Source organism: Protobothrops mucrosquamatus, unplaced genomic scaffold (assembly GCF_001527695.2).
Source record: "Protobothrops mucrosquamatus isolate PMUCROS unplaced genomic scaffold, P.Mucros_1.0 scaffold6, whole genome shotgun sequence".
In the NCBI taxonomy this organism is placed as follows: domain Eukaryota; kingdom Metazoa; phylum Chordata; class Lepidosauria; order Squamata; family Viperidae; genus Protobothrops; species Protobothrops mucrosquamatus.
This window is the reverse complement of record NW_015386393.1, coordinates 3574959-3600401: the sequence shown is the minus strand read 5'-3', so window position 1 is coordinate 3600401 and position 25443 is coordinate 3574959. Positions and strand designations below refer to the sequence as shown.

Sequence of the window (25443 nt, the reverse complement as noted above, 5' to 3'; positions counted from 1 at the left end):
TGCCCGTTTGTTGATAGCTCAAAATTGGAAGAGTAAAGTCTTACCTACAATGGAGGACTGGAGATTGAAGGTTTCGCATCTTGCTGAAATGGCAAAAATTTCGGCTTATCTGAAGGATCACTCAAATGAACAATTTTTATCAATATGGAGAAGATGGATTGTTTATATTCAAAATAAGCATAGAATGGTGGAATATAATCTAGGTTTTTAGATAATTTTTTTTATTTTTTTTTATATATATTTCACCTACTTATGTAGAATAATATTTTGTGGAGTTAGGGATATTAATACTAGTTTACTTTTAGTTGAATAGTATCCTGGGATTAGGTTTGGGAAGTCCGGGGGTGGGGGGTGGGGGGTAGGGTTTTTACACTGTGATGTATTTGTGATGTGCTTTTTCTTATGATGAAAATAATAAAAATTTATATTTGAAAAGAATATTGTGTCTACTTCTTGTACTTTTTTTAAAAAATGATTTTGATTTTTAGGAAAGTCATTTGCTTCAAGACGTTTGGAGTAAATTTGGCCCAGACTCTTGTGGCCAAAAGACCCTTCAAGCTGTCCTTCCCACTTTCCATCCTAAATTATAGGTCTGCTCAGTACTTCTGGATTGACCCCCAGAAAATCAGATTTAGCTCTGAGGCGCAGTTGTGGTGCCCCTGAATCTTTTGGACTAGTTGTCCCAAAGATGCTTTTTCATGGGGCAACTGGACTTTCTTGTTTTTCCTTTGAAGACGTTTCGCTTCTCATCCAAGAAGCTTCTTCGGCTGCCTCGTGAAAAAGCATCTTTGGGACAACTGTGACCTGGATGCCTGAGAATCTCCATAGACATTTAGCGGATGTGAGAGTTGAAGAAGCATCTTGGATGAGAAGCGAAACGTCTTCAAAGGAGAAACAAGAAAGTCCAGTTGCCTCGTGGGATAACCATGACCTGGATGACTGAGAATCTCCACAGACGTTTGGACTATGCTATTATATGTCGGCTCCCAGGGCAAGGTTGGGGAAATTGGCCATTGCGGGGCCAAAACCTCAGCAGCACCAGGTGGCCCATCTCCAAGGGGGAACAATCGCCCTCTCGCCCACGCACCTCCCCCTTTCCCCTCCCTCGACATCCAATCGCTTTCCCCCACCTCGGAATGTGGCTCTTTCACTTTCGATTCCGCCTCGGCTGGGCTTTGACGCGTCTCCTCTGGCGCCGAACGGTGCTGTGCGCGCACGGGAGAGAGAAGCGGGCGACGAAGCGTTTGGCTGGATTTCTCCCCGATGGGTAAACAGATCCCCGACGTCTGCGGGCCCCTGTCCCCGAAGGAGAAAATGCAGGCTGACAAAAAGGGGGCGACTTGTTACACGGGCATGAAATACAGGATTTGCTGCGGGGTGCTCGTTGCCCTCCCTTCCCTCGTATTCCTCGTTTTCCTGAGTTTGTACCTGCGGTCCCTCTATTCGGATCCGGTCAAGCAGGTGAAGGAATGCCAAGTGGAGCTGCAGAACCGAACTTCCCACATGCGGGCTAGCCTCGACTTCCTTGGGAAGCGCGTGGAGGAGACGGATAGCGACCTGGAGGAGGCGAGGGCCGAAAGAGACGGGCTGCGAGCCGAACTGGCGGTCGCTAACCGGAGCCTGGAGAAGACTAGGGAGGACTGGGGCTCCTGTCAGGAACAACTGGTAAAGCAGTCTTTTTATTACTACTACTACTACTACTACTACTACTACTACTACTACTACTACTACTACTACTACTACTACCACCACCACCACCACCACCACCACCACCANCCCCCCCCCCCCGCATCTCCCTGTATTTGACACACACATCCCTCCCCCATAAAATAGGTCAGGCTAATAATGTGTGCCTGCCCTCCCCCCAATCAGGAAAATTAAGTATATGTAGGTTTTCCAATTTTCAGTTGTTCTCTCTGATTGTTTTCAGTATCAGTGGTTAGGTTTGGCCTGCTGGCTACGGCTTGTAGTTGAAAACATCTGGAGGGTACCAGGTTATCTAATTCTGGCTTAACCTCTAGGCTTCTATCTTATGAGTTGATAATCAGGCATAATCAGGCCAAGGATCCATGCAAGGAAAACTGCAAAAGTCAAAACAGGAAAACCTGATAGATGATGACTGTCTGGAACTGATATATCTCCTTTTGCTCCTCCTTGGTTTCCTATAATATTTGCATTTTCCCCCATGATGTTTTAATCCTGTAGGCTAGTTTGAAACTTTTATTAATTGAATAAACTTAACATTATTTTTGATTATTACAGTACTTGATTTAAAAATGGCTGGCCCTCCTTTTAGATGAATCATTTCAGGCAACTAGTCTCTTGGCAGGAATTTTAAAAAGACAACAAAAATAATGAAATTATATATTTAAGATTTTACTGATTAAAATTTCTGGCAAATAAGTTTCCAGTATTTGCCATCTGTCTCAGTCTCTATATTGTAAGCACTTTTAATGGCTACGTTAATTTGCAAAAAGGATAACACAAATTGTAAGAACTAAATAAAAAGTGGAAATGATTTCACTTGACAAAAGCAGTAACATTAATCTAACTGCTGAACCTAATCAACCTTAACAATAAACAATGCTTATCTCCAGCTATCAATTGTAAATTGTTGACTGTAGACTTAGGTTGTAGGCTAAGTTAATAATCTAAAAACCAACACAAAGGAAACTCTTGAGCACAAAGCAGATACCTCCAATCTGAGATTCTTTCAATCTGTTTATGATAGCTTATTTTTCTGACTTGAGGCCATGAAAGTAATTGGGGAATCCTGCCACAAAAGGAAGCTCTCTGCTAGACAACTTTAAATGGTAAAATGGATTGAGAAAAATCCATTCAAGGTAACAAAACCTATTTTATTTGTCCTAAGTGGTTGTTTTTATAATGGTTTGATTTTTTCTCTCTCTTTCACTTTTGGTTTCCTTGTGCACCATCATGAATTCTCTAGGATTGAGATAAGCTAGAAATGTTAGAAAATAAATGAAAGCAGATAGATAGATAGATAGATAGATAGATAGATAGATAGATGATAGAAAGATAGATAGATAGATAGATAGATAGATAGATAGATAGATAGATAGATGATAGACAGACAGACAGACAGACAGACAGACAGACAGACAGACAGATAGATAGATAGATAGATAGATAGATAGATAGATAGATAGATAGATAGATCAAGCATACATCCAAAAATATAGCAGAGCAATTTGAGTTTCTCAAAATGTTCCTGGTACAAACTTCAGTAGGCTTAAAACAATGGTGAAATTAATTATACCGACTCAGTCATGGCAGGGAGAACAAGCATATGTGGGAGGGAAGGTCAAGTAAACAATCTCTGGGCCTCTTGGTATCTGAAAAAATTCCCTCTTGTCTCACACACACACACACACACACACACACACACTTTTCCTGAACAGATATTTCACTTTTTTGAAGTGAATCTTCAGCTATCCTCATAGACACTGGAAAACCAGCTCTGCCAGGCATGTAGTGTGTAATAACTTTCTGAGAAGCCTATCAGGCCATTTTCTCATTTAGAATTCCAAGAATCAAAATACTTAAGACTGTCTCAAAGGTGCTTTTTCAAAAGGCAACTGGGCTTTCTTTGTTTTTCCTTAAAGATGTCTTCAAGGAAAAACAGTAACAAAGGAAGTCCAATTGCCTTTGGAAAACGCACCTTTGAGAACCATGACCTGAACGATTGAGAATCTCCAAAGACATTCGAAATATTTAAAAGAGGATTACCATTGTGCTATACATACTACTGAGCAGGAGGAGGCGCTATGCAACTGGTTTCCATTGATTACATGAGGTTTCCTCTCATCAGTATGATTTATAGCAGTGGTGGCGAACCTATGGCACGGTGTGCGCCGTCGCCCCAGTCCCGCCTCCTCCCGTGGCCCCCTCCTCCCCAGCAGCCCCCCTGGAGGAGAGTCGCCCCCGCCCTCGTGCCCCATAGCGTGCAGATGATGATGCGGGATATGGGCGTGGCTGCCATGGCACTGCAGGACTGCCTGGGCGATCTGCTGCGGTGGACCATGGAGACCTGTGGCGCTGCGAGCGGGCGGGGCAGGGGGTGGTTGGGGGCAGAGCTGGCAGGGCGGAATCGGTGGGGGGGGGTTTTTGCCATCACTGATTTATAGCCCCTAAAAAGCCCCTCTTAAGAGGGAAGATCTTGAGGCTTCTGGTATGAGTTCAAAAGTGTCAATGCTGTTTCTCTCTTGTTTCTGCAAACTCCCAAATTTGCTCCTATAGACTGTCACAGGGACTTGTGGCTTGCATGATTCTGTTCTTCTGACACACATCAAGAGACTTTAGGACAGTAGTCATGTCTTAAAAAGAAGGTTCAACACAAGAATGTTGACAGATGCCTTTCCTTCTGGTCTCCATCTAGAAAAGTTTGGAAAAGAATGCCACATCCCAAGTGAAGGAAGCTGTCCAGCGAGAAATGGAGAAAAACAAAGTTGCTGAAGGTGAGGTGGACCAGGGTGGATGACAATAGATTGAATTTTGGAAGAGAACTCATAGATAGTAAATTAAGACAATGGGGAAAACTTTGTCCCTGCTTAGAACACAATTTGATTGCCCCCAAGTGACATTCTCATCAATACTTTGAGTCACAAAAGACATTACAGCCGAGGTGGCTGCAGTGGTTAGAATGTAGTATTGCGGGCTAATTCTGCTGACTTGAGAGGAGTTTGATCCTCACCAGCTCAAGGTTGACTCCTCCTTCCATCCTTCCGAGGTCGGTATAATGAGGACCCAGATTGTTGGGGGCAATAGGCTGACCCTGTAAACTGCTTAGAGAGGGATGTAAAGCACTATGAAGCAGTATATAAATCTTAAGTGCTATTGCTAGTCTGGAAATCATTTTATTTCCTGAATTGGCACCATTGCTGAGGTCTTTACGAAGACCAAATTCATCAACACTATTTTAGACAATGGAGAAAATGTAGCTGCAAGCTACCTTCCCTTCACCTCATTAAACCCTGATTTTAGTTTTAACATTCTGCAAGATTGTATACAGTACCGTAATGTGGGAAGTATTAGAAGTGAAGAATGGGGTTTCAATTGGATAAGGAGGGCTGCCATTATGCTGTTTCTGAGCCCCATTGCAGAACCCTCTATAAAGGGGAGGTGCTTAGATTTTTAAAACTCTTAAGAACCACCGTGATGAAGCTGATTTACCACCCTAGGTTTGGGGAATTTGCTGATCTGCCCTGTTAAAAGTTGTTGGAAACTTCCCTCACTTTTGTGGGGAATTAATAATTTAAAATTTAGTGACGACTCCCAAGGGTGCTCCAATAAGAATAATGATAGTGTGTCACTCTTTAGTCTGTCCAACTGGAGAATTCTTCACTTTTTTAAATTTTGGAAACTTTAATTAGTGCCAATCCTGAAACAGAAGGGGTAACTATGTAACTCCTGTGCATGTAGAGAAAGTTTTAATGAGAAATTGTCTTATAAAACCAATGAAAACAGATGTCCAGATCTAAAAAAAAAAGGGAATTTATTGGAGAAAGGAAAATATAGAGAAAACAAGAGGCTGCAATTACTTAGACAGGGCAGTGTCCTAAATTATGGAAACTAGAGGCTCTATTTGACAAATGCTAACAGAGAATAAAGCTTGGGACAACCATGTTTGGCAAAAAATACCACCAAGATGCACAACAAATCCATAACAGCATATAGAACAGCCCTATTTGAAGAAGTGGTAGGAATGCATGCAGAAGCAAAGCAGATTTTAATCCATTAGTGAGGGTCATGAGAGCCTGTCAGACTGGATTTTCATAGATTAAATTATAATAAAAACTGTGACAAATGAAAAAAAGAATTAAGAGGTCCCTTTGAACTGCAAGGCCCTATAGCTTGCTTAGCTTATGCCTATAAAAACATTCAGAAAACAGGAAGGGACAGACATTGGCCTATGAACATCCAAGCCCAGGGTTCAAAACCTCTCTCCTATGATCTCCCAGTGAAACATAAGAGCTTAATCAAGGAGATACAGTAGTAACTAGTGTCAATAGAAGAGAATATAATTCAGGGCTGAACTGTGGGGTCTTTGTTGCTCTCTGAGCTTGTTTTCTTGAAGATGTTTCATTACCCATCTAGATAACATCATTTGCACTGATGATGTTACACAGCTGGGTAATGAAACGTCTGCAAGAAAACAACCAAGCTTAGAGGTCACCAAGGACCCCACAGTAACTAGTTTAGCTTAGCTGATGATTTCTACTTTAATAGGAATTATGTGTGTGTGTGCAGTTGCAGCCTCCACTTGTTTCCCCTTTATTTCCCTTTCTCCAATAAACTCCTTTTTGGAACTCCAGTCTTATAGAATCTGTTTAGGGAGACTGACTTTTCTTGGACAATCAAAGTCAGAACCCTACTTTGGTTGCCCTTGATGTACCTGGAAAATCAGAAATGATCTAAGAGCTAAACCCCTCTTTTTTATGGAACTGGAGTCTGATTTTTACCCGTTCTTTCTCGATAATAATAATTTGAAGAGGCTCCAGTATCACTTGACTTTGGGGGCACCAAAGCTGAATTGCATCTCTTCAGATCTCTAATCACTGGATCAATTTATCAGATGCTTAAGGGGGCACTATGGTACCTTCACGCATGCTGTGTGAAAGTTTGGAGGGGCAGCATTTAAGACCAACCTTTCAATAATATAAAAAAAAAAACCTCTTAAGTCATACTTGAATATAAAAGAAATTGCAGAGAGTGAGGAAAGTCACTGCAATATAAACTTAGTTTAAGAACAAGAAGATAATTTGTGACTCTTGGTTCCTTTCTTTAGAGGAGATTAAACAGCTTAAGCAACAACTCTCCAACTTACAACAGACGAAGGAGCAACAACAGTAAGTACACAAAATTACGATTCTATATATTCACCTTTACATTTTGAAGAATATCCCTGCTGGAAATTCTCAAGTAAACAACTGGATGATTCCAGGAAATGTAGAACCAGGTAAGAGGGGGATGTTCCTCTCCTGGTTGTCTCTATAACACGGGTGTCAAACTCGATTGCATCACCTGTATTGCTACGTTTTTTGCACTTGTGGAGCCAGGGTGGGTGTGGCTTGTGCGTGACACATCCTGCGGGCCGTCAGTTTGATACCTCTGTTCTACCGCCTCAGGTATTTAGATGGATAAGTTCCTTTCTTAGCTATCATGGCTAACTTTCTTGAATAGCCTGGTCACCATTCCATTTACCTGTTAATCTATTACTTAACTACAGTCTGCATAAATTGGCAATCATAATTTTAAAGTTCACCAAGACCCTCTCAGGTGTCCACAAATTCAAAATTATTTGCCAGATATTGAAAATATTTGCAAAAAATTAAAACACTGTCGTTTCTCAGTATTATTTTGTATTATTAAAAGTAGTGTTTTTATCATGAAAAAAATATTTATGTTAATATCTAGTAGATTTTACATTGTTCTTTATACATGACTCAATAAGTAAATATTATACATGACTCAATAAGTAAATATTCTGGAAATACATGTGTTTTAATTTTTAATACAGTAAATATTGGTGACTATTGCCCATACAAACAAAAGCTCTTTTGGAGCCCTCCATAATTTTTAAAAGCGGGAAGGGGTCTTGAGTGCAAATGTTCAAAAAATACTCTTCTAATGAGACAATGTTCTCTTTCCCCAGAAAGGCGATTCAGCATCTGGAGGATCAGCTCATGCAACATAAACCTGTTGAGCGCTCAGAGGGAGGCCTTCTCCTCGGGCCTTCTGTGGTCCTTCTCCCACTTGTCCTTGCTGGACTCCTTCTCTAGTCCATTTGGACTCTGGTCAAGTTGGGGTGGGGTGGGGAAGTGTCAAGCCTCACCCTACTTCATCTGCATATCCATACCCCTTCTTCAGGACTGGAACCTGATTCTGATGCCAGACTTGGATGTTTATCTACTGTGATAACTCAGATTTTGGGCACAGCAGTGGAATTGCCAGAGCTTGCATTACATTGCACCAACTGTTACATCGAATTTGGCAAATAAAGTTAACTTTTGTTTATGTTAATAACCTGTACCGGGTGAATGTCAAATTGGGACAACTTTCTTTGCTTTCTGATGGTTTTGTTTCTCTGCGCTACTCAGAAATTTCAAAGAGCTAAAAGAAACTCCTGAGCTGAGGTTCCAGCAAAGAAAACAACTTTATTTTGGCCAAGATAGAGTTGGGTAACCGTCTCCCTCTTTGTGCCTGCTTAGAGGGACGAAGGCACACCCAGAAGAGATTTCTTCTATCTTTTATACTCTTTCAGAACAAAGAAATCCAGGCCTCTGTACCAGGGACAAGGAAGCACAGAAAAACAAATTCCAAGATGATGAATCATATACATCAATCTAGGTTCCAACCCTAACTCATTCCCCTCTCCCTCCTCCTTATTTCTTGGACCACTGGACTTACCTTGCTCTTTTCATATAAGTAGTCTCCTGAGCAATCTCCTGTATATTTGACATGAGACATTGCTTTTTCAATATACACGAAACACTTGCTTTTATGTAAATAATTTCCTGATATGAAGCACTTGTAAGGTTGCTTGCATGTAAGCAAATTTATATAAAATGGCTACAAACTAACACTACTAATGTCAAACTTAAACATAATAAAATCATAAACATCATAAAACCATAAGCATAATGAAATCATAAGTACAATAAGGTCCCTTCAGTTTGGTGGCTTCTCGTGTTAATGTTCAGAAGACCAAGATACTCTGATCATGCAGAAGGTCTCAGTTTCAACCTCTGTTAACTCTAGTCATGATGGGAAGAAAACCAACACACAAATACATATAAACACATGCCTGAAAATGTGGAAAGTTGATAGAAGCTTCAACTCCCCAAGAAGAAGGATCTATCCCAATGGTACATTATAAGTTTTGACCTGCTGGCCCTCAGCATGGAAAAGGGAACTAGGATGTCTCCCCTGGGTGGAGTATGTGATGGGGTGTCTGGAGATTCTCAATCACCCGTCATGGTTGTCTCAAAGGTGCTTTTTCAAAAAACAGCTGGACTTCTTTTTTTGAGGAGGATGAAAAAAAATGTGTCGCTTCTCATCCAAGAAGCTTCATGAGTTGAGACTTGATGGTGGGGGGATGGAAGGATAGGTTCTGAAAAAATGGGGTATGTGTGAAAGGATTGTATTTCTTTGCAGCCATCTTGTCCTTTTCACTCTCCCTGAGAGCTCTTGAGGCCATTTGGGGGTTTATCTATGCTCTCAGCCTCACCTGAATCAGGGTGCAATTAGTTGTGGAATCTTCTTGGAAATGCTGCAAGGGCTGCATTGTAGACTGGAAATAGGTGGTGTCTTATTCCTCCCCCTCTGTTGAGAGAGGGCTGCTCAACTCTTAACATAGATGGATTCTTTTACCCCTCTTCCAAATCAGTGGTCCTCTCTATCCAGAATGTGGACTTTGCTCTCTTCAAAATGATGGGGTCTTCATACCATCAAAGAGGCTTAAGTACAGGCCTTCAGGGACTCCAAAGAGTGGGCTCAGAGGTGACATCATAGCTGTCTTCCAGTACTTGAAAAACTGTCACAAGGAAGAGGGTATTGATTTATTCTCCAAAGCACCAAAGGGCAGGACAGGCAATGGGCGGGTGCTCGTCAGGGGTTGATTAGCACTGCTGCTGCTGCTGCTGCTGTGGTTCACTTGATGCACAGATTATGCCTTTGATGACTCAGAAAGGAGCAAAACGAAAAAAAAAACAGAAATCAGAACAAAAAAGGAAACCGAAATCGTTCTGTTGATTTAAACACTTGGTTGATTTGTAACTTGTAATTCCCCTTTGGCTGGGAAAATCCACTGCGTAACCACAGCCATCTCTCTGAATGTAGGTAGTTTCTCCTCCTTCTCCAGCTGGGGCATCATTTTGGAAAACTGCTTTTTACTGGCCTTTTTTTAAAAACAAAAAAAAACAAAACTCTGAGCTGAGAGATCACTTTCGTTTCATCTGACTGCTGGAGGGACTTCTTCAAAATCACGATGCACCAAAGGGGGAGGAGGAGGAGGGACTAATTGGGCCACTTAGAAAACAAGATATAAAGGAGAGCAGAATCTTAGAGAGGCAACCAGAATTTCTGTGTGTCTCGGCTTTCAACAAACATGGGTGGATTCCTAACAGGCCGTCAGTGTTCCACGTGCACGGAGAATCTAAAGGACCACAGTTCCTGGGACTTGTTTAGGACACGGGTGAGAAAGTACTTTTGGCTCATCCCTGTCATTGTTATTGTGCTAATTTTATTGATCATTTACTGCTCACGGGCCCCACCAGAGCTTGACTGCAAGTGCCCTAAAGACCAAGCCAACATCTCTGAACTGGAGGCGGAAAACCTGAGGCTGAGGAAGCAGCTGGCCAAGATGGAAAAGGAGATGCAGAAGCTCAAAAGTGTTACGGGCCAGACTGAAAAAAAAACTTTGCAACTTTTGGAAAAGAAGCAAGAAGAAGCCGATGCCCTGAGCAAGGAATTGTCAGTTTCCAACCAGTCCCTTGTACTAACCAGACAGCTTCTGGAGAAGGAAAAGGAGAAAGCCCAAAGCTTGCAGAGTCAACTGGAGAATGCTCAGAAGGAGCTCAGAGATTCCTGTCAGAAACAGCTGGTAAATGTGGTGGTGGGGGGAAGATATTCATTGTCAAGTAAGATTAGAATAAACAAACATGGTATATTTTTGGGACCCAGCAGAATGGCTTAGTTCAGGGGTGTCCATTGAGGGCTGCATCAGCACTGCGGTTGCCCTCTGGTGTGTGTGTGTGGCCATGTGGGTGCGGCCTACTGGGTGGGTGTGGATGGAGTGGGTGTGGCCTACTGGGTGGACATGGCCAGCTCTACATCATTTGCGTCAAGGGTGCCTGTGGGGGCCTGGGCAGGAGTGGGACAGATCTGAGGGTCTCTGGCAGAAGGGGGTGGGACTGAGGCAAGCACCAAGGCATGGTCTTCATTCCTCACAAAGGGTGACATCTCCCCAGCATGCACCCAGGGGGCGGGGCCGACACAGCAGGGGCTGGTTCCTCACTGTTTCTAGATGGCCTTATGGAGCTAAGACTGAATGCGTTTCAGCATAGATGGCCACCACAAAATTGTACATTGGCTCCCGGCCGGCCTGGGCCAGGGCGAAGGCAGAGGGGGCCGTTCCCTCACTGTTTCCAGGATGGGTTCGTGGGCCACATGAAACCACTTCGTACCTTGTGTTTGACATTTCTGGCTTAGTTTGTCCCATCTAGCTGGATTCTATTGGCTTTCTTCGGACAGCTACCATTAAATAGGCAGAAGTGTTCTTCCTGCCAAGATGCCATGGCTTTTCATGTTCCTCTTACTGAACCACCTGGCAGGTCCTTGCTGGAGTACATGTCAGTGTGCCATTGGGCTGCCCTCCTCCATTGTTCCAACCTGGCAACTTTTCGATCAAGGGTCCCCAACCTCCAGGTTGTGGCCCACTACCAGTCTGTTTGGAACCAGGCTGCACAAGTGGCGGGCGCTTAGCTCACACACACAGCTCCACTCAGGTGAGCAGTGGATGCTTGTGCTCAAGAACCATTCCCCTCTCCCTTCCCCCACAGCAGGCCCCCAAGCTGGAAAGTTTGGGGACCACTGTTCTTGATGGTCTGGGGCTGCTACTTCAAAATCCCCTTGTACAGGTAGTTCTCGACTTACAACCATTCATTTAATGACGGTTCAAAGTTAAAACAGCACTGAAAAAAGTGTCTTACGGCCGTCTTTCACACTTATGACTGTTTCAGCATCCCCATGGTCACGTAATCAAAATTTGGACGTTTGGCAACTGGCATGTACTTATGACAGTGGCAGTGCCCTGGGGTCACATCATCACCTTTTGCCACCTTCTGACAAGCAAAGTCAATGGGGAAGCCAAATTCACTTAAGAGTTGTGTTACTAATTTAACATTTGCAGTGATTCACTTAACAACTATAGCAAGAAAGGTTGTAAAATGGGGCAAAACTCACTGGACAACTATCTCACTTAGAACAGAATTTTTGGGCTCAGTTGTGGACGTAAGTCGAGGACTAGTTGTATTGGAGTTCTGGGCATTGCCATTCCAACATATATGCAAAGTGCCAGCTTGGAGAATGCTCTTGAATTTGTCACCTGAATTTGAGAACACACTGCTTTGCCAAATTTTGTGAGTAAATTGTTCGAAAACAGTCTGTGAATATCTGTTTAGGTTCAGGTTTATGAATGAATGAATGAAAAACATTAATATATATAGAAGAATTTGCAGACTGCATAAGGTTTTTGGCTGAACTTACATGAGCTTCAGAAATCTTGGAACTGATCCGTAAGCTGCATCTTTTTTCTTATTTTACATGCTTCATGTGTACAGTATTACATGGAGAATTACATGGAATGAAAACGTTTTGTTTTTAAATATAATTTCCAAATAATTTGGAAAGAAAAACTATTTGGCAACTGTGGGACACAATCATAGCATATTAGAATGATAGAAATAAGCATTGGAAGATACCAAAAAAATCTATCCAGCCAACTCAATAGGTATATGCAATTCTGAGATCGTGGCTATCATGGCATTTATTTCCTATTTTAGACATCTAACTGATTACCATTTGATGCACAATATTTATTTATTCATGTTGTTTGCTAATAAGTAGAGCAAAATACTCATTTTAGAATCATGTGATCATTCCATTTTGCATTGGTTTTCTTTCCTCCATTAGAACACATTGGAAGAAAAACTCAAGTCTTCAGATAGTAAAGCTGAAGAATACAAAGGTAAGGGACAACCATGTGGCTGTCCTGCTGCAGGACTTTCTCTACTTCCAGGTTAAACAACTTTCCACTCATCCTTGAGTTGGCAGAAAACTGTACAGCATTACTATAAGTAATAGTTAATGCAGTATTTCTCAACATTGGCAACTCTAAGATGTGTGGATTTCAAGACTTGAAGTCCAGACATCTTATAGTTGCCAGGGTTGAGAAATACTGATTTAATGTCTCTGGTTTTGCTGCTTTCCATCTTTCTGAATGTCACCAGACAATGGGAGACCACCTGCAGTTCACAACTGCAATGTGAGATGGCCATGGACTGCTGAGTTTTGGCAAATGGTTGAATTTGCTAATCCTGCTTTACTGCCCACAGCAAAACAAGAGAGGACAGGTTTGTTTGCCTGTAGACCTGCTGTAGGCCTGCTCTGCACCCAGGCCTGCTCTGCACTGAACTTCATGTCAAAACTTGCCAGTTTAGCAATAGCAATAGCACTTGGACTTATATATATATCGCCCCATAGTACTTTACAGCCCTCTCTAAGCAGTTTACAGAGTCAGCATATTGCCCCCAACAATCTGGGTCCTCATTTTACCAACCTTGGAAGGATGGAATTCTGAATCAACCTTGAGCTAGTCAGGATCAAACTCCAGGCTGTGGGCATTACTGCATTCTAACCACTGCGCCATCAAGTGTTCTCACTTATTTCTACAAGCTCTAAAGTGGCAAGTTTATATAGATGGTTAGATCCTTGCCTTTCTGCTTTATCAGCTTTTCAGGAGAATATAGGTTTAGCACTCTTTATTTCTGCAAACCTGCTTCAATAGCCAAACTTGCCAATAGGCAGTTTTAAAAGTGCATGAAGCCCAGGTCCACTTACTCTGGTGTTCTTTAGCATGACTTAGCACTTCCCAGGGTTCTTTCAAAAGTCAGCAGTTTTGAAAAGCTGTCTCATGACATGGGCTGGGGATCAGGTGAAGGCAACATGACATAGCAAAGGAATAATGTAGCTAGAGGGCTTCCAGCATGGTAAGATGGGAGAAGGAAAAGATCCTTTGTGCCAACAGGCTTGGGCTTAAACTGAGTGAAGCAATCTATAGTCCCCATGTTAGCCTGCACTGCCAATAGATGGAGTGCTAGGAACACAAGTAATGCAGCAAGAATGGATTCTCCCTATGTCTTGCAGGTATGTATAAGTGGAAGTGAAATACCATCTGGGTAACATCATGTTTTTCTTTTCCTTTTTAGATAAAACAGCGCAGCTTCAGTTGCAGATAGAACAAGAACAGAGAAACCAAGATAGTTTTATAAAGGAAAGGTAACAAACAGAATTTTGCTTGTTGGTGGGAATCATAGGTCCTTCATATCCCGCATCCAGAAACAGCCAGCCAGATGTTCCTAGGGAAAATCACCTAGAGCCCAAGATGTCTCAAGGGCCAGGAACTGCTGCTAACAGTCCTTAAAGTTAAGAACAAAACAAAGGCACTGGTTTTAGACCAATGGATGCCATCCTGCTCAGCATCCATTTCATACAATGGTCAGCCAAACATTTGAAAAACCACATTTCAACTAATGTATATTTTTAAATAGATTTATACAGCTGTCATTCTTCCTAAAAGTTTTTCTGGGACATTCATTTAGTTCAGCATTTCTCAGCCTTGGTAACTTTTATGTGTGGATTTCAACTCCCAGCATCATGCTGCCTAGGGAATTCTGGGAGTTGAAGTCCACACATCTAGAAGTCACCAAGATTGAAAAACATTGATCTAGCTCAGCATTTTCAGTCTGCTGATACAGCTACCTAATTAGGGATTCCAGAATAAGGAATTTCACGAAGTTTCTTCTTTATGAATAGCTGATTCTTTATCAATTAGGCAAGAAAAACCAGATGTACAGGTATAGTATAGGGGGTACCTTGCTCAATAGTAGTAACTGTGAGAGGGACCTCGGAGTCCTAGTGGACAATCACTTAAATATGAGCCAACAGTGTGCTGCAGCTGCCAAAAAAGCCAACACAGTGCTGGGCTGCATTAACAGAGGGATACAATCAAGATCACGTGAAGTATTAATACCACTTTACAATGCCTTGGTAAGGCCACACTTGGAATACTGCATCCAGTTTTGGTCACCACGAAGTAAAAAAGATGTTGAGACTCTAGAAAGAGTACAGAGAAGAGCAACAAAGATGATTAGGGGACTGGAGGCTAAAACATATAAGGAAAGGCTGCTGGAATTGGATATGTCTAGTTTAAGGAAGAGGAGGATGAGGGGGGACATGATAGCCGTGTTCCAATATCTCAGGGGCTGCCACAAAGAAGAGGGAGTCAAGCTATTTTCCAAGGCACCTGAAGGCAGGACAAGAAGCAATGGATGGAAACTAATCAAGGAGAGAAGCCACCTAGAACTAAGGAGAAACTTCCTGACAGTTAGAACAATTAACCAGTGGAACAACCTGCCTCCAGAAGTGGTGAATGCTCCAACACTGGAGGTTTTTAAGAAGAGACTGGACAGCCATTTCTCTGAAATGGTATAGGGTTTCCTGCCTGAGCAGGGGGTTGGACTAGATGACCTCCAAGGTCCCTTCCAACTTTATTATTATTATTATTATTATAATAAATAGGAATGGCATGGCATGAATAATGTAGTTGCCCTCTCTATGCCAGAGTAAAAACTAAGCAGAGTAAAAACTCACAGTATTTACTAAGCGGAGGTGGACTTAATTGTACGTATCTTGTTTAGTAATTCCTAATAGATTTTCCCTCCATGGAAGTGGAGAAATTTCTTCCAACACCCTGCTTCTTTTCCAGGGTAGACCACAGGCCATGATGACAATATAAATGATTCTACTTTTGGGTCCTCATCGGCTGGGATTAGATTCCACAGTTCATTCTCACATGGCTAAACTTATTAAAAAGAAAAAGGACTATTCCTGGGTCCAGTATTTCCTTTGATCTTCCAAACTTTCCCTAACATTAAAGCAACATCAGTTAGGACTATGCAGAGTTTCAGATCTGATTTAAAAAAGTGCTTTGGGGGATATGAACATCCCAGCTCTCTGCAATCCATTAAAGTAGATGCTTTTTTCCTGAAGTCCTGTTGAAGCTTGGCTGCATGAGTATTAGAGAAACAGGTGTCATTACTTTCAAAAACTACAACCAGGACTCTGTTCATGCTTGGAAACACTTTTCTGGAAACAAAGCAGAAGCCCCAACCTAAACTTGCAGCCATAAAGATCTGGCTCTCTACCCAGGCACAGGTACAGAATGAATCTACCTGGAGCTGGTTGTGGGGCATGCCAAGGGAATGACTGAGGCACCAGCTTTTTATGGTGTATGAATTTATACTTTGATTGATTGTTGTGAGCCACCCAGAGTTGTGTTTAAGATGGGAGTCCTTACAAATCTTTTAAATAAATAATAAATAAATGATAAAATGAACTCTCATTCCTCAACTGGGCAATTCCCTATGTTTTGAGATGGCATCTCCCAGAATTCCATGCCTTCAACCCTAGAGGCAATTCTGGCACATGGAGAGCCCAACTACAGGAAAATGGATTAAAGGAAATAATTATCACCCTACTTTGCTTGAGCAAATTTAATAGGTCAGAATATAATCCTACTAATGCAGTTGTAAGAGGACACGAAAGCTCTGTGGTTAAAGACACTGAGCTTGTCAGCTGAAAACCCAGCTTGTCAGTCTGGGTTCAAGACCTGAGCGCCACATGAAGGGGTGAGCTCCTGTTCCTTGCTGCATCTCCTGCCCACCTACGTAGCAGTTCGAAAGCGTGCAAATGCGAGTACATAATAGGTACCACTTCAGTGGGAAGGTAACAGCATTCCATGCACCTGGGTGTATAACCATGTTGGCCACATGACCATGGAAATGTCTTTGGACAATGTGGCTCCCTCAGCTAAGAAACAGAGATGAGCTTTGCCTCCCTAGAGTTGGACACAACTGGAAAGGGGAAATCCTTACCTTTAATGCAGCTGTATAGGTTGCATGAGAGAATTAATGGTTGGAAGGCTCTTTCACACAGAGGGCTCTGTGGCTCCATATCCTAATCAATGCTGCACATTCAAATGATGTTGTCCTCATTGAACCTACAAGCCTATTCTGGTCTGGCTTAAGCTGTCCCAAATGACAGTTCACCCAACTTCCACCTGGCTTGGAAGGTGGGCAGCTTTTCACTGACAGAGGTTCTCTCGTAACACCCATCTCCAAATCTCCCTTGGCAGAGAACCAATGGACAATTGCACCAGATAATGAATCTTTTTGCAAACAGCCAGAGGCACACTGGCTCTTTGCCATGCTAAAAAAACCAAACAAATGTGACTGTAGAGTGGAGGGAGTCTTGGCCAAAGCCCATTTTCAGTGCCCCTTTATTAATTGGGTAGTGGGAACTGGAAGAGCAGAAATCGGCCATTCTTGCAACAACAGTTGAAGGTCACCTCTGAGGGTTTGGGGAGATTTGAGGGGGTGGGGTAGAGAGGTAATAGTGATTGTGGGAAAGTGTCCTTAATTTGCACATCCCCTTGCAAGATCAACATCTGCTCCAAATTATGGTGCAGCTGCTCAATTTAGACTACAAATTCAGTTTTTTCAAACATGTGGACTTCAACTCCCAGAATTCCACAGCCAGCATGAATTCTGGGGATTGAAGTCTTCACATCTTGTCTTCACATCTTAAAGTTGCCAACTAATTTAGGCCAGGGGTCCCCAACCCCCGGTTCGTGGACCATACCAGGCCGTGGCATCCTGCAACCAGTCAACACAAACAAGCAAAGTCCCATCTGCTAGATGCAGGCAGCACACAAAACCACACGCCGTCCGATCTGTGGAAATACCTCTCTCCACGGAACCGGTCTCTGGTGCCCAAAAGGTTGGGGACCTCTGTTTTAGACCATTGCAAATAGAGGTGTCTGCAGGGGACTCACAGCTGAAGCCTCCTCATCTTTTCTGATCCTCTGATCTGTTGATTGAGAACAGGATCATCTATTTACAGAACGGCTGCCATAATGACAAACTGAAAAGAAACAAACAAAATTAACAGCTATCAACCCTTAAAGGAGGCAAGTCAGGAAGGAAATTCCACAGGAATGCTGGAAAGCATTTATCAGGGAAGGTTATAACAACAGAATCTTCAGAGCCTGACAATATTTTCCTTTCCCTCCTCTTACTGTATATTCTCACTGAATTCAGAGAAACAATTTGAGTTTCTTCCTGACGATCCATTTCCATGTTTCTTTAACTGTTTCTTTAACAGTTTTTCCAAAGTTGTCTCCACATGAATTCACAATCTTGTCTGGACCCCCTGTTGGAGACCCCAAAGTCAAGACATTCCTCTTTGAGAATTTTTATAGTTATTTTTTTTCATATAAGCAGACACATTACACTGAGATAATAATAGAACAATAATAAAGTAACAGAGTTGTAACGGACTTTGGAGGTCTTCTAGTCCAACCCCTTTTCAAGCAGGAGACCCTATCCAGTGTTTCTCAACCTTGACAATTTTAAGGCATGTGGACTTCAACTCCCAGAATTCCACAGCCAGCGTTGCTGGCTGTGGAATTCTGGGAGTTGAAGTCCACATGCCTTAAAATTGTCAAGGTTGAGAAACACATACCATTTCAGACAAAATGGCTGACCAATCTCTTCTAAAAATCTTCCAGTGATAGAGCACTCACAACCTCTGGAGGCAGGTGGTTCCACTGCTTAATTGTTCTAACTGACAGGAAATTTCTCCTTAGTTTTAGGTTGGGTCTCTCTTTGATAAGTTTCCATCCATTGTTTCTTGTCCTTCCTTCTGGAGCTTTAGAGAACAGGTTGACCCCTCTTCTTTGTGGCAAACCCTCCGATATTGGAACATTGCTATCATATCACCCCAATCCTTCTTTTCATTAAACTAGACATACTCAGTTCCTGCAACTGTGAAAGTTTTCATTCTTCCATTATTTCCTGTGCTATTATCAAAAGCTTAATAAGTAACATAAAATAAAACAAAGTGGTATAAGAGATGGAAACTATTCTACGGTCCAGGAACACCTATGATAAGAGCATGGACGGAAATCTTTTGTTCAGAGTCCTGTTATCTCCAGGCAACTATATGGTCCAATCAATAGACCAGTGGTTCTCAACCTTTTTAATGCTGCGACCCCCAACCGGTTGTAAGTCGAGGACTAAACTGGTCGTAGGTCGAGGACTAAACCGGTCATAAGTTGAGGACTAAACCGTTTGTAAGTCTAGGACTACCCAACAGGTCGTAAGTCGAGGACTTTCCCTGCCCGGGAGCGCCGCACATGCGTGGTTCCGCCCCCTGCGCTGGCCGAGGCGTAGCTGGCAAGCGGCAGAGACGGAGCAGGCCGACCACCAGCTGGCCCAGCTCAAGGGAGGTAAGGCACCCGCCGGAAAAGGGGGAAAAAATGGCGGACAGCCTTGCTTGGCAACCCCCGTGAAATGGTCGATCGACCCCAAATGGGGTCGCGACCCATAGGTTGAGAATCAATAGACTCTAATGAACTCTTTCAGGAGTATTTATGGGGTTGGATCAAAAATGTCAAGATGGTGACTGCAGTGACATAATCAGTGCCTTGTCTCTGAACCCATTTTTTCTCTTCTAGAGAGGCATACCAGCACAGAATCGGAGAGCTAAATGACCAGATTGCATGGCCGCGGCAGAAAGATAGTTCCACACAAAATACCTTAGAATATTATGGATCCAATGCGGTATGGGCGTTTATGATTTTGTGCCTTCTCATCTGCTATGTCACATGTTGCAGATAAGAGTGTTAGCATTGCCATTCAAGAAAGTCCTGGGGTAAACTACGGACGCTGCTGCAGCTTGAAAACGAAGTACTGCTTGTGGAAAAGAAAACACTACTCCTTCTTATTTGATCATTTGAAAAATAAATGTCTTTGTCAAGTACTGGATTTGTTTCCCGACAGAGATATATTTATGTATTATTTTTTTAAAAAAATATTTCCTAACTATTTTAAAGTTGTACTTTAAATGTATTATGGTTGGTCACACAGTCAGCCAGATGTTTGGACTGTATTTGGCATTTTTATCCACCTATCAAGTCTTTCTCAAGGATTTGGGATAGGCAGATGTGGATGTCTGATGGTGTTACATCCTGATTGTCGCAGGATGTAAGATGTTCTGAGAAAAGCTGTCTTTTGCAATTGACCGATGGTGATTTTGCCAATGCCAATGCCGTTCAAATGGTGCTCCAGCCGAACTCAGAGAGCACCAAGGACCCCTCATTTCAACCCTGAACTATAAATATTCTCCTTTAATGGTGCGCCAAGTGTTTCGGGATTAAGCCAAAGTGCCCATTGCTAATAGTATTGCCTTTGCTTTCTTTTGCCACAGTTTCTCTATTTCCATTTGCAGGTCTTTGTATTTTGTTATCTTCTCCAGTTCTTTATCTTCTATTCTGCTATCTCCAAGTACTGCCACATCCACTTTTTTGTTTTTCTTATCAACAATTGTTAACTCTGGGATGTTATGTGGCAGGTGCCTGTTTGAATTCTTAAGTCCCAAAGCACTTTAGCTTCTTCGTTTTCTATTACTATGATTATAAACACAATAACATGAAATTACAGTTGCCAGTTCTTTATCTGGCACATGGAGTTCTTCTCAAGACCAAAAAGTTGTAATGTATTGGCATAACATACATGTGGATCAAAGCATTGTGGCTTTTTGTAATTGACAGATGGAAATTTTGTCAATGCACAGATGTTCTTGTTATTATTGTTATACTAATGTTCCTCTCATCACATGACATGGCACCAACTACCTCATGAGCAGCTATTGTACTCACGCTGTGTAGGCCTTCCAGAAGCCTCCCAACATACTAACATGGATAGCAATAGCAATACTGGGTAGGACTTAGACATAGTGCTTTACAGCACTTATGAGTGGTTTACAAATGTCAGCATATTGCCCCCAACAATCTGGGTCCTCATTTTACCAAGAAGATGGTGTCCAGAGGAAGGGCACCATCACCAAAAGAGTTCAGCCCCAAATCCTGGGTGTTGTTATTTCCTTAAAGTAGGGACTTGTAGCACATCTGCCTTCCTGAATCACACTGGCTAGGCAGATTCCTTAAAAGGAAACCAGACCACCAAAGAACATGATGGCTGGACACCATCAAAGCTGACACCAGCCAAAGTATAGAAAAACTCAAAGAAGTAGTGCAAGAGTGGAAGATATGGTGTTGACCCAGAATCAGGAGAAAGCATAGATTGTGAATACGTGCGGATGGCCCCGCTATCTCTGGGTACTTGCAGAGTCATGGAAGGTCACCCCAGGGAAACACCCAATGTCCCAAGTCACCCGAGAACATGCAGTGTCTTTAGGGAAACACACAAAAAGAACATCTTTAGCTATTTCTGCTTCCTCTTACCTTATCTATGCTGTGCTAGACTTTCTGGGTGAATTCTTAATCGTATGTGTGCCAGCTTTGCTGGGTGAATCAAAAAGTATAAATATAAGGATTTCTTGTCATTTGGGGCTTCCTCTCTTTTAGAGGGGCCCGTCTTTGTTCAGCTGAATAAAAATGTAAAGCTTAAAAGGCAACTTTGGGTTTCCTGCATTTCTTTATCAAGCAACACCTCGGATCCTGCACAACAGTGGGGAGACCTGGCTCAGAGAATCGCCAAGAATAGGATAAGACTGAACGGATCATCATCAGGCAGATTCCACAAAGGATGGACAGTCTTGGAGCTATCTAGATTGTAAGCTTTACATGAAATCCCATAATGGGATTTAAAGGTAGAACTCAACATTTTGAATTGAACTCAGCAGCCTAATGGTATGGTAAGTAGTATGGTTCCCAAAGCAGAGGTGGCAAAGTGAGTCAAGATCATTTCTACATATGCTTCTGGATCAGCTTCAGCTTTCAAACAGTCTTCAAGAACAGCCCCATGCAGAACAAGTTACAATAAACCAAGAGTGAGATGAGAAGGATATGCATGACCATCAAAAATGCCTTCTGTTTCAGAAACATATCCAACCAGTGCACACAAGAAACAATGGTTGGAAACTGACCAAAGAGAGAAGCAACCTGGAATTAAGGAGAAACTTCCTGACAGTGAGGCCAATTAACCAGTGGAACAGCTTGCCTCCAGAAATCGTGGATGCTCCATCACTGGAGGTTTTTAAAAAGAGGCTAGACAGTCACTTGTCTGAGGTGGTATAGGTTCTCCTGCTTGAGCAGGGGGCTGGACTAGAAGACCTCCAAGGTCCCTTCCAGCTCTATTTTCTATTCTATTCTATTCTATTCTATTCTATTCTATTCTATTCTATTCTATTCTACAATGGAGTTTACAAAGATCATCTTGGTCATAGCTGCCACCTGTTCTTCAAGCTGGAGCTTGGAGTTAATAGGACTCAGGGCAGATTAGTCCACATTGGAGAACACAACTGCATCCAAAACCATAAATGGATTATGTCTAGTTTAATGAAGAAAAGGACGAGGGGGGACAATATCTTAAGAAAAGGGAGTCAAGCTATTCTTCAAAGCGCCTGAAGGCAGGACAAGAAGCAACGGATGGAAACTCATCAAGGAGAGAAGCAACCTAGAATTAAGGAGAAACTTCCTGACAGTTAGAACAATTAGCCAGTGGAACAACCTGCCTCCAGAAGTGGTGAATGCTCCAACACTGGAAGTTTTTAAGAAGAAACTGGACAGCCATTTGTCTGAAATGGTATAGGGTTTCCTGCCTGAGCAGGGGGTTGGACTAGATGACCTCCAAGGTCCCTTCCAACTTTATTATTATTATTATTGATGTTGTTGTTGTTGTTGATGATGATGATGATGATGTTGTTGTTGTTGTTGTTGTTATTATTATTATTATTATTATTATTATTCCAGAATCTATTGGCTTCCAAATTCCCAGGTCATCCATAACAACAATCCATGTCATCTTAATTCCCATATTATTATTATTATTATTGATGTTGTTGTTGTTGATGTTGTTGTTGTTGTTATTGTTGTTGTTGTTGTTGTTGTTGTTGTTATTATTATTATTATTATTATTATTATTATTCCAGAATCTATTGGCTTCCAAATTCCCAGGTCATCCATAACAACAATCCATGTCATCTTAATTCCCATACCCAGCCGTGAAACCCAACTGACCAGGTCCCAGATAATTTTTCATCCAGAGATCTCTGCAACTGCTGTTTCTCACCACAAAAACTCAGACACAGGCCAACAGTTGTCCAAACTCACCAGATTAATTGAAAGCTTTTTGAGAAGGGGAACATCATCTCTTCTTTTAAGGCAGCTCTTCCAAAGATCCATTAATGCCCATGCCCAACCTCCCATTATGTCCCAGGTAGCTCTCACCATTCAGATAGGATGGGGGTCTAATCCATTAGTGGCAGAACTGACTCCATAGAGGATTCTATACTGTTCCTACAAATGCATAGACTCTGAGGTCCAGAGAACCAAGAATGACACATGGAGTTACTTCTAAGTAATTTCTTTTATTATTGGTCTACAGACAGAATCTTGCCAAACTAAAGCAATTATCTGCATTACTGTAGATGTACCATGTTTCTCCGAAAATAAGACTGGGTATTGTATTAATTTCTGCTCCAAAAGATGCATTAGGACCGTGGTGGCGAACCTATGGCACGCGTGCCACAGGTGGCACGCAGAGCCCTTTCTGTGGGCACTCGCGCCGTCGCCCCAGTCCTAGGCCTTCAGCTGGGTTTTATAAAACCTTTTCGCTTTAGGGCTCTGCCGCCGTGTGCAAAAAAAAAGAAGGTTCAATCAATCCAATCAATTTCAACTTCTCGCGGGGGAAAAAAAAGATCTCGCAAAGTTGGAATTGATTGTTTGAACTTTTTAGTCCTACCCAGTCTGCCGTTACTACCGAAGCCACGCCCACCCAATGGGCCACACCCATCCAATGGGCCACACCCACTCAATTAGCCACACCCACCCAATGGGCTATGCCCACCCGGCACCCGACGATACATAAGTGGGTTTTGGGTTGCAATTTGGGCACTCGGTCTCTAAAAGGTTCGCCATCACTGCATTAGGATTTATTTTACGGTTAGGGCTTATATTCAGGGAAACAGTGGCGTAGCGTGGGGGGTGCAGGGGGGGCCGGCCGCACCGGGCGCAACATCTGGGGGGGGCGCGCTCGCACTCGCAGCTCTCTGCCCCTGCCTGGCTCACTCACTCTCTCTGCAGTGCTGGCTGTGCGAATCCGATCCGAGCCGCCGGGTCGCCGCCCACTGTGGAGGGGGGGCGAATCCGATCCGAGCCGCCGGGTCGCCGCCCACCGTGGAGGGGGGGCGAATCCGATCCGAGCCACCAGGTCGCCGCCCACTGTGGAGGGGGGGGCGCAAATTACTTGCCTTGCCCCGGGTGCTGACAACCCACGCTACGCCACTGCAGGGAAATATGGTACTACGGTACTATGTGTTCATCTGGCTGACGATCTTAAATGGTGCTTATTTTGGGGGTGGGGCTTATATTATGAGCATCCTGATTTGTGCAGCTGATTTCCTGGCTTGGTCTACCCTGTTGGGCTGCAAATTTTGACGTAAGAGATAGATCTTGCATTGTGAGTCTTATATGGTTCAGGACCATGACTACTTGGGACTACATGTATAAACCATTCCCAAAACAGAAAAATCACAGATAACAAATTAACTGTGCTTTGATTTACATTCAGGTGCCAGAAGTCTAAATTGGATAAATTAAAATTAAAACACAAACTGAATATTTGTTGCCTGTGGCTTATTTTTTTTTAAGTGAGTGGCCAACAACAGACAAAAAAAGAGAAACAAGTAACTACAGGTAATTCTTGATTTACAACCATTCTTTAGCAATTCTTGAACACAGGCAAGGATACAGGTTAGATCCTACCTAGTGGCGATGAGGGTGGCGAGGTCTAATTACTACTCCACCCTCATTGCGTCTGTAGCGGGGACTGCCTGAGAGTGCTTGCAGGAGCTTGACTGGGAAGGGGAAGATTGGGACAGCTGCAGTTGGCTTGGGTGTGGCTGGCGTGAGTGGAAGGAGGAAGGCTAGAAAAGGGAAGAAGAAGAGAAGGCCGGGGTGGTTGGAGTTGAGAAGGGAAGGTCTGGAAGCTTATTTTATTTTTCTATCAAGGGTATTTTAAATAGAGGCTAGATAGAGTGAAGTTTTATTGCTTCCTCCGTGGGAGGATATCTGAGACGGAGGCAAGCGAGAGTGTGAAGCAAGGGAGTTGGCTGGGGTTTCTAGCCTCGGATTTTAATAATAAAGAGTAAGGGAGGGGGGTGGTTTTGAACCCTGAAACCTGAAGAAGAATCCTAGAGAAGAAGCACCAGGAGGAGAGAGACTGGTGGTACCAACTGTTGCTGTGGACTTTGGAGGCATCTGGACTGTGGCCATCGCTGCTGGCATAGGTGCTGGGACATTGTGGGGGGAGTTGCCCTGGGGGATGAGCCATTGCCATAACATACTGGCCGTCGTTGTTATTGTTACCATCTGGAGCCGGGGTTTACCCCCCCCCCCCATTTCATCGGATTCTAAACGATTGCTCAGGGGCCTGTTACTTCTGCTGCTAAAGCAGCCCTGAGCTGTTATATACATCTTCAGAGCATCAACCACTGAGACTGGTTAAGTTCGTGCCTGAAAGTCCTGCTTCAACAAGAAGAGCCTGCCACCCATTAATG

The 25443-nt window shown here is 42.9% G+C and overlaps 2 protein-coding genes across 2 annotated transcripts; both read left to right on the top strand.

The window, feature by feature from the left end:
* The first annotated feature begins 1174 nt into the window (after positions 1–1174).
* On the top strand, positions 1175–8048 carry LOC107282289. Its single transcript, XM_015810061.1, has 4 exons — positions 1175–1665; positions 4400–4478; positions 6809–6869; positions 7676–8048. The coding sequence occupies exons 1-4, from the start codon at positions 1264–1266 to the stop codon at positions 7800–7802; spliced, it is 669 nt and encodes a 222-aa protein (XP_015665547.1). The 5' UTR covers positions 1175–1263; the 3' UTR covers positions 7803–8048.
* Positions 8049–10384: 2336 nt separating this feature from the next.
* On the top strand, positions 10385–19666 carry LOC107282172 (coiled-coil domain-containing protein 158-like). The gene is made up of 4 exons (XM_015809925.1): positions 10385–10624; positions 12715–12769; positions 14010–14079; positions 19379–19666. The coding sequence occupies exons 1-4, from the start codon at positions 10385–10387 to the stop codon at positions 19539–19541; spliced, it is 528 nt and encodes a 175-aa protein (XP_015665411.1). The 3' UTR covers positions 19542–19666.
* The last annotated feature ends 5777 nt before the right edge of the window (positions 19667–25443 follow it).